This window comes from Homalodisca vitripennis, chromosome 6, assembly GCF_021130785.1.
Source record: "Homalodisca vitripennis isolate AUS2020 chromosome 6, UT_GWSS_2.1, whole genome shotgun sequence".
NCBI classification, from domain to species: domain Eukaryota; kingdom Metazoa; phylum Arthropoda; class Insecta; order Hemiptera; family Cicadellidae; genus Homalodisca; species Homalodisca vitripennis.
The window spans coordinates 64026633-64037032 of NC_060212.1; the positions used below are offsets into that span (position 1 = coordinate 64026633).

The 10400-nt window shown below is 36.2% G+C and overlaps 1 protein-coding gene across 1 annotated transcript in view; it reads left to right on the forward strand.

Annotated features, from left to right (window-relative positions):
* LOC124365406 (cilia- and flagella-associated protein 47-like) overlaps positions 1-10374 on the forward strand; it is a 39077-nt gene extending 28703 nt beyond the window's left edge. The window contains exons 13-15 of the mRNA XM_046821386.1: positions 1368-1587; positions 8292-8447; positions 10060-10374. Of these exons, the coding sequence (XP_046677342.1) occupies positions 1368-1587; positions 8292-8447; positions 10060-10199 (516 nt within the window). The 3' untranslated portion in view covers positions 10200-10374. The remainder of the gene's footprint in view (positions 1-1367; positions 1588-8291; positions 8448-10059) is intronic.
* Positions 10375-10400: the final 26 nt, after the last annotated feature.

Below are 10400 nucleotides of genomic sequence, written 5' to 3' on the forward strand. Positions count from 1 at the left end.
ATAATGTATAAAAATGTAATAACAAGTTTTAGTTGAGAAAGTTTTTTGGTTTGAATGGATTTATACCAGTAACGCTTGATTAAATAAATGTAATCTTTATAATGTACTTCGGATGACTGCCTTCCAGTTATTGGATATAGAGAAAGTATATGTATACACAGCCTCATCCATGCATTGTTGTTTTATCCATCAGTATAAGCCTTAACGTATTCGAGCATTAGTTACTTTGGATGTTATATAGCTTGTTTCAAATTGGTAACAATGAATCTAGTCTCCATTTTCTATTTGTCAGAAGTTTTGGATGATGCTGAATAGAAACGTTATCACAAATCACTCTTAGATTGCAAAAAGTAAATTTTCTTTCCTATTATTTGAGATTTATATAAGGTATAATCTGAGACATAAAGTATAATGCAGCTTTGTCTGCTACAATTCATATTCCAAAAACCATAAGCCAACTCAAAATGTTGTGGAGATCTACTGCTCTCTGACAATGGAGTGACGCTAATATATCTTTACTTCATAATTATTTAAAATCGTCTTCAATTAACTATTGAAATAAAGGCAAAACTGTTATCTGCAAACATTTTAGCCTCCATCTTTTCACTAAGTCTTTTAGATAGATTTACATCATAATAAGGTATATTTAATTTGAATAAAGATTGGCTCATAAAAAGTACTTGCTCCACCAGGAGTTGAACCGGGATCTCTTACTTGCAAGTAACTACAGACCCCTGTTTTTCAGAATAAATTATTTTGTATTTGGTCATTTCAGTTACACTTGTGTTTATATAACTAGACTTAAATTGTTATCGGAAGACCAAATGCATGTCAAACAAGATTTGGTGAATATCTAGCCCATGTTGTCATTGATATAAGCACCTGTAAAACTGCTGGCGTGGAAAGATTAATTTCAATGAAAAACTACGTGCATAGTATGGGAGTAAAACAATGCAAATTAGACTCAATCCTCTCACAACCTACAGTGTGCTGTAGTTAATTTACTCAATCCTATTAGAAACTATATACATGTGAGCAATGTTGAATTGCCGCATGTCATTAGAATAGAGTGGTGAGGTTAAAGAGAGGATGTACAATTTAATAATAACGAATGTCTGAAACCCTGAATACTATGCGAAATCAAATAAAAATTACTAGTAAACATCAAAACTCCAAGAATCCAACAGAACATTTCATAAAAAAAAATTTAATATGAGATTCATTTGCTTCCAGAGTACTAGTTAACTTACAAAATAAATCAATTAATCAGGTAAAGGAAATTTCACTTAAGGATCTTTCCAGAAGATAGCAAATAATTCTTTTAGTAAAAAGTGCAGCCAAGAGAATAATGTGTATTAAATGTACAGTTGCAGATAACACCCAGCGCACCCGAGCCCTCACTGACTCTGGTAGTCTCCCTAAGTTGTCTCACCCGCTGCAACTGTGTCGGTGAGAAACAGTTTATCTGCAGCCGGTCAGCTGTTGTTAATGTCCCATGCCGTAATCTGGACCAGTGGTCAGCGGTTCGCACCATGTTTGAGCTCACCATTCCATCATCAGAGAAAGAGTTCTGGGCCACGTACCTCGGTAGGTTTTATTTGTTAATCTGGACCAGTGGTCTGCAGTACGCACCATTTTTGAGCTCACCATTCCATCATCAGAGAAAGAGTTCTGGGCCACGTACCTCGGTAGGTTTTATTTGTTAATCTGGACCAGTGGTCTGCAGTACGCACCATTGTTTGAGCTCACCATTCCATCATCAGAGAAAGAGTTCTGGGCCACGTACCTCGGTAGGTTTTATTTGTTAATCTGGACCAGTGGTCTGCAGTACGCACCATGTTTGAGCTCACCATTCCATCATCAGAGAAAGAGTTCTGGGCCACGTACATCGGTAGGTTTTATTTGTTAATCTGGACCAGTGGTCTGCAGTACGCACCATGTTTGAGCTCACCATTCCATCATCAGAGAAAGAGTTCTGGGCCACGTACCTCGGTAGGTTTTATTTGTTAATCTGGACCACACTACAAGGGTAATTCAATGTAAATGTTGAGTTTGGATCCAATTCATCTTTCTCTTAGTGCTGGACAATGATACCTTCGACATGAGGCATTGAGAATACCTCTTCATAATACTGCACTATATTTTGTAGTCTAGGTGTCGCTGATGTCACAATGTGGTAAAGGTCAAGGTGTAAAGAGTTCATTTTGAGCTTCTTTGTCGCTAAATTTATTGATCTCTTCAGATGAATATGACTTTAGGTTCCAGGTGTAGTCTGTGATACCATCAGATTCCAAATGCTACACTAAGAGGAAGGTGATCTGGAGCCAAACTCAGATTGAATCAATTGATTGAATCAAGAAAAAACCACCAAGATGGCCGACACTCATCATCAACTGTGAAAGTGCTCCCATTAATTGTGAAGTTTTAGTGAGTAAAAACAACAAAATACTTACTGATCTGCACATCATTAAACCACCACTAAACTGTAAGTGTATTTTTAGTCATGAAAATCACTTAAAGACGTAACTCAAAAGAAGAGAAAACAATATATGCTGTCACAAACTGACACATCAAAGCCACTTTGATTAAAGCCACATATTTAAGCATCATTGACAGCAAGCTTTTAGAACTTGAACAATGTTTTGTTTGGAATTAAGCACAAATATGTCTTAATATCAAGACATCTACAGTGACAAACTTAATTATTTGAATTCAGTACTCTTTTACCAAGCTACAGTGGCAACGCAACACCCTGTGCTGACACAGCAGTGGCAGACATTCCTACAGAACCTACCTCAACCGTGGTTACATTACACTGGCAAGGTCATCACTGCACAACATCTAGCATATGACACATTCTACCTCAACGGCTGCATCTACACTATTGAACTGCAAACTGTTGACAACACAAGAAGTTTTGAAGAGGGAAACCCCTTTCTCTCACAAATTTGCTGTCATTTTAATACACTGACAAATTCTGAACCAGCCAAACAGAATTAAAACAAACTGATCAATTTGTATTAATAATTTTTATTATTTTTATTAATACTGATAATTTCTTCTTCAAGGAACCATTTTTGTAAACTGACAGATTCTGAACCAGCCAAACAGAATTAAAACAAACTGATCAATTTTATTAATAATATTTTATTAATAATTCTATTATTTTTATTAATACTGATAATTTCTTCCTCAATGAAACCATTTTTATAAAACTGACAGATTCTGAACCAGCCAAACAGAATTAAAATCAAACTGATCAACTTTTATCATTTACTGTTTTCTGAACCTCCCCTGTCACAAAGAACTTTTAAACATGCCAAAAAACGAATTCGGAAACGTCCAAATACCCCTGTGGTGTTTGCAGTATCGGGGTAAGATACTCCGGTTATAATATGTACTGGGTCCTGTAGCCAGTGGTACCATGGTGGCTGTGTGAATATATCTGACAAGCACCTAAAAAAATTGACCCAAGATGAAATAAAAACATGGACATGTGAAAATTGTAAGACCTCAATGACTGCCCAAAAACGGCTCTATGTCAGAATTAACCTTTGTGGCAATAGGAGAAGCAGAACAACGTCCCACATCTAAGACACCCAAGCCCATCAGGATACCACAAGGTCAAGGAAAATAGAAACACAGTTATATCTGATCTGGAGCTGAGCTTGAGTGCTGTAAAAACAAAGGTAAAAGATCAAGAGGGGACAAGAGGAAGATGATCTTGAGACATCTCTGGCATTGGCAGCAGAGGTGGGCAGTCTTCTTTTGGCTGAAAACTTGGAGCTGAAAAAGGATGCTGAGGACCTAAGCACCCGAAACTCAGCGCTGGAGGCTAAACTTGCTGAACTGGAGGCAACACTGGAAGATCGAAACTGAAGCCGAGGAAAAATACCTACAAAAAATTGAAGAATCGGGAAGAAAACTACAAGAAGCTATTAGCCCAGATCGCAAAGGAAAAACAAAATAGACAAGAACTACAGAACTTTTACGAGGATCATGACACAAGACAGACTCTCATTTTTGATGAACAAGCAAATAAAATATTAGAACTAGAACAAATAATCCTTAATCTCAAAAGAGAAAAATCTGGACAAAGAGATTTGCTGGACAAAAAACCAACAAAGACTCAAAAGAAATTCAAAAATGTAGAAACGCAAAACCATACAACCAGCCACAGCCCTACACAACAGCACCGTCAAGTCCAACAACCAGTGAAGCAATTACATGTAATAATAAACAAACCGAAATTAAACCAAGATGACAAAACGGGCCTACCTCAGACACCTAAACTCACTAGCGCTTCAGAAACACAAACAGATTACTCAGAATTTTTATGTTCCCAACTACTCTGCCTCTCTATTAATTGAGCTGACTCAACTGAAGATTCGACAAGACCAACTAGAATGCTCTGTGGTAACTTTGCAAGAAAAAAAACTGCTTAAGCAAGGTGAACAAAACAAACCCTGCAACACCACCAGCACTCACACAAAGTACACCCACTGCAAAGAGTCTTCCTTGTTCTAAAAACCATAACATAAGTAAGAGCAAAAAACAAACTGGGAAGGAGAGGAACCATTTCAGTGTATCTCTCCAAGTAGCCAAAAACAAAGCTCGGCATGAAGAAACCTGCCAATGTAGAAACAGGCTTTGAGAAGGACTACTGTAAATGAAGGATTAATTGAAGGGATCAGAAGAGAGAAAAAACCACCACTGAGTGCTAAAATCCTCCCAAGTGGAGAAACCCTTGAGGAGTTTTGTAACTAGAGAACTTGAAGCCCTCAAGGGATGCTCAGAAAATGACCATTTTCAAACCCAGCAACGCCAAAATAAACCCATCAGTAAAAACTTTTCTAACCAAAGTCAACCCCCACAAATATACATCAATATGGAAGTCGCCTCAAAAAATGAAAACGCTTTTTTAGAAAACTGCCAACCAAAACAGGGAAAGACACAAAAACATACAAAACCCACAGGATTTTCATCAACTCCACTCTGAAAAAAAGGACTCAGCCTCAGAAATCTCAATTTTCCACCAGAATATAAGGGGACTGTCTAAAAAAAGTTGAGAGGCTAAATCACTTTCTGAACCAGTTGCGCCCAACAGTACTGATATTAAACTGAACATGGGCTAAATCAAGATAATCTACGCTCAATATCAATTCATGGATATAAACTAATTACAGCTTTCAGCAGAGGCAATCATAAACTTGGAGGAGTTGCGATATATCTGGAGGAAACATCAGGCATTGAGGGAGAAGCAGCGGATATTGCCAACTACTGCATAGAATTAGTGTATGAAGCAGCCTTGATAAAGATCAAAATTAACAAACAATCACTACATATATTGGGAGTTTATAGACCTCCAGGAGGACAAAGTAAACAAGCAATCGAGATGATAGCTAGTATCCTGGAAAATATTCGAGCAGAGACAAATCCCAATACTTTTAATGGGTGACGTTAATTTTGGACAGACTAACTGACAATCCAGAAAACCAACATTTTGAAGAAGAGCTGCTAAGTCATGGAATAATACGCCTCCCTCTCCCAGAAACACGCATAACTAACACTTGCAAAATCATCTATAGACTGCATATGCACTAACATGCCCAATTCAACTGTCAAATTCAATATTTTTCAAACAGGCTTATCAGATCACACAGGCCAACAATGTCTTTTACACCTAGAAAGTAAAATCCCACAAACATCAGTGAGTGAACACAGAAGAAATTTCAGTAAACAAAATCTTCAAAATCTTAAAACGGAGCTTATGAAAGTAGACTGGAGCTGTGTGTATAATGAGCCTGATGCTGAAGAAATGTACAATGCCTTTTACAGGAATGTAAGGGCTGAATCTGGACTTAACTGCCCAAATAAGAAATCAAGAACCAAAAAAAAGATCTAAGCAAAATGGCAAGTACGATGAAGAAGCCAGGGAGATTGAAAGAAATTTTTCTCAGGGCCTTTCGGAAATATTGAAGTAACTGGCAATGCTGCAGATAAGGCTGAAATGATCACTAAGAAAAAAGACTACGACCTCAAGCTTAGAAACCTTAAACGTACTGCAGCAACAGAATACATAATAAATCCGACAATAAATCAAAAGCACTGTGGACCATAATAAACTCAGAGAAGCAGGCTAAAAATCCAAGTGTAACACCTCTTCAAATGGAAATAAATGGTACATTTGAAAACAATCCCTCGTTGATTGCTGAAAACCTAAATAAATTTTTTGCAGAAGTAGCAGAAAATACACTGATAAAAAACAGAAATGATCTGCATTATGTCCCGCAGTCAATTCAAAACCCTCCCATTAGGCAATACATCGAAGTGTTCAACTTTGCTCCAACTAATGAAAAAGAAGTTTTAGAAATAATTAGCTCTCTCAAATCAAAATTATCATGTGGTTTGGATGAGGTACCATCCAGGGCTGTCAAGCATTGTGCTGAACAACCTCGCTGCCCCCCTTGCTGCTGTGATAAATAAATCATTTGAACAAGGACACACTTCCCATCATTACTAAAATTATCGAAGATTTACCCAAAACACAAAGACTGGAACAACTACAAAATTAGAGAACTATCGGCCAATCTCATTGATATCCACATTTTCAAAAATAATAGAAAAAATTGCAATCAAAAAGGATGACTGAACATCTGCAAAACCAAGAGCTGCTAACAAAACATCAGCACGGCTTCTTAAAAGGAAGATCAACACTAAGTGCATTAGTCAGCCTAGTTGAATTTGTCACAGATCAGCTGGAGGACAGCGAACTTGTAGCAGCTTTTGGTTTTTGCTGGTTGAACCCTATAGCAAAGCTTTCGACTGCTTGGGACACGACCTCATTCTAACTAAACTGGCAACTCTAGGTGTCAGGGGAGGGTCGGGGAACTGGATAGCGAGTTACCTAGAAGGACGCCAACAGCTTGTAGAATTACAAACATCAACAAATGGTAAGAAGACATCCTTCAAATCCACCTTTCAACCCTCAAATAGAGGAGTACCACAAGGCTCAGTTTTGGGCCCTTTTCTGTTTGTCCTTTTTACCAATGATTTTCCAAATTCCATAAATTATAACTCTGTAATGTATGCCGATGACACTACTCTCCTTCTAACCACAAATACTGCTGAAGAGCTCCACTCTGACATAATATCATCAACGCAAGAAACACTTCACTACTGTCTCCAAAACGACCTGGTTAATAAATCCAAAAAAAGACAACTGCATAAAACTTTAGTAGGCGGACTGGACGAGATACCAAAAATTCCTGATCTCTTGGTAGAAAAAGAAGCCAAATTACTGGGAGTTACCATAGACTCTGATCTTTCCTGGACTACTCATGTCAATAATTTGAGCAAGAAGCTGGCATCAGGAGTTTTTTGTTGTGAGAAGAATGAAGTGGAATTGGAGGACTCGATATAGCGAAAGCAGCCTACTACGCCTTGATTGAATCCCACATTAGGTATGGTTTGATAGTGTGGGGTGGCACAACCAAACAAAACCTAAATAGAATCCTAGTCCTACAAAAGAAAGCAATAAGAACACTTGCTGATCTAAAACCAACAGAGAGTTGTAGAGAATCTTTCAAAGCACTAGGAATTCTAACAGTGATAAGTCTCTATATCCACACTCTGTTGTTACCCCAACACACCAGCAGGACTACAGACGAGGGGAGAAATATCCACCACTACAACACGAGACGAGCAAAAGACTACATACTTCCACTACACCACACTACACAGTACAGCAAGAAGCCGTCGTACAACGGACGTAAACTGTATAATGCACTACCAGAATCACTGAAGAACCTGAACACCCAACAACTGAAGAGACAACTACAGGACTGGCTGGTGGAACGACCGCTATGCACATTGGAGGAATTCTTCACCATGACACAAACCTACTAATTTTGTAAAGCAAGAAGCATGAAGACAATTCTGTATTTTGACGCCATTACATTTTCTTGATGAAATTGTAAATAAAGCATTTTGATTGATTGATTGATTGATTGATTGAATCAACCTTTCCCGCCTTAACTATGTTATGAATATAGAATTATCAGAAAACATACAGTCTTATAATTAATTAGTTATAGATATTGAACTGTAGGAAAAACAGTGTTTGAAAAACAACAATAACAGTTTGATTGGAAAATGGTAAAAACACAATTTTTTCTAATAATTGTCTAGTAGCAAAAGTATTTCGACAGGTAGCCATTATATATTATATCATTCCAGTGTAGATTTAATAGTTAGAGAATATCATTAATTCCAAATATGATTTTTCTCAGAATCAAACATTGGGTTTCGGTTGTTGCAATGGATGTTAGAGGAGAAAAAGGAAAAGCTGACTGAAGAAGTTGAACAGATATTCAAGAAGAGTAAAACATACAAAGTCACCTGTAGCTCACCCAATGTGTTCTGTAATCCTGTACTTCAAATACCAAGTGAGTATGTAGAGTAATTTTTTGTGTGAATAATAACAAATTTTGAAAAGACGTTTAGCAGTGAAAATTTCATAATGCAACAGAAAACTTAAAAACACTGAATGTACATAAATTTCCAATTTTGAGATATATATATATATATAATGCAGTATGGCCAATTTTAACTCACTCTCAAATGGTGAGCTTAAAAATGTAGACAGTTAGAATACCTCATCTAGGGTTGTTGCAATATGAAGCTAGTTCCGATATTTGTTATCGATATCAATATCAAGCTTAGATATCGATATACCGATATTATCGAATCCGAATATCGATATCCTTAATATCGACCGATATCGATTAATAAGGGAAGGGGAATGATTAAATTGGTGTATACAACCTTTGATTGTATGAGTGTGTGTAAGTAGTATAATTAAAGATACAACTTACTAGTTCATTTCCAAAATAATGTTTTTAATACAAGTACAACTTAATAAATTAAAAATAAACTATTATTTAAAGATAAAAAAGAAATTCCTTAAATTATTCTATTTAACATTTTTTAACTAAGAACCTTTTGAAGCACAATAATTAAAAAACAATTATCAAAGTAAGAATAAAAATTACAATTTTACATTTCAATATCAATCTATAAGAATCTAAATTGAGTTTAAAGAATAACAATTACATTATTAAAAAGCAACTATATTATATTATGCTTAACTGAACCAAACATCGCCTGGTTACATTTGACTTAATCTGCAAAGTTAATTTCTTTGCTGGCGTTGCACTTAACAACTGAACAAAGCAAGTTGTTTGAGTTTTGCTTTTGTAAAACTAATAAAGCCAAAATAATAAATAATTACAACTTTTCATTCAATATGATATCAAAACCCCGATATTTGTATATTTCTTCTGATATCACGATAATATCGGATAACTTATATCGATATCAATATAGGAAATATCGAAACGATAATATCGATATATATTGATATCGATAGTATCGCAACATCCCTAACCTCATCACATAGATTACACTATATTTTGTAGTTTACGTGTCTCTGATGTCAAAAAGATGTAGAGTTAATTTTTTCTTTGCCTATTTTTTATCTCTTCAGGCAAACATGACTCCAAATTCCAGTTGTCAAGTCTGTGACAGCGTCAGATTCCAGATGCTGCACTAAGAGAAAGTTGAACTGGAGATATAATCAACATTTAATTTTAATAAATTCTTCCCACCATAGCTACATTTTGTGTAGATAACTCAGTTGCTCCACAGTTCCACCAAAGTACAACACTAACCTTGACTTCTGATGTCTAAGAGATTAGCTGCTATATGTTATATATCTCTTTCACAGATGTGAGCAAGGACCTCGGTACCAATTCATCTACACATTGATGAAGACACGCCAAACCAAACTACAACACTAACCTTGACTTCTACTGATGACCAAGAGATTCTCTTGTATTTGCTAAATATCTCTTTCACAGATGTGAGAGCAAGGACCTCGGTACCAATTCATCTACACATTGATGAAGACACGCCAAACCAAACTACAACACTAAACTTTACTTCTACTGATGGCCAAGAGATTCTCTTGTATTTATTTGCTAAATATCTCTTTCACAGATGTGAGAGCGAGGACCTCGGTACCAATTCATCTACACATTGATGAAGATACGCCAAACCAATCTACAACACTAACCTTGACTTCTACTGATGGTCAAGAGAGCCGCTGCTATTTATTAAATATCTCTTGTAATGGATGATTCGTTAAGAGATAAGTAAATTCAAAGTGGGAACATCTTTTTATACACTTACTTGATTTTAATTTAATTTAGTTATGCTGTTTTATCTTTTCCCAATATTTTAAATCATTTCCCAAAACATTGGGAATGGATTTACAGCTTCTGGGTATGTCTGGCAATAACCTATGTTATTACAATAACATTAACAATAGAAGTTAGGAA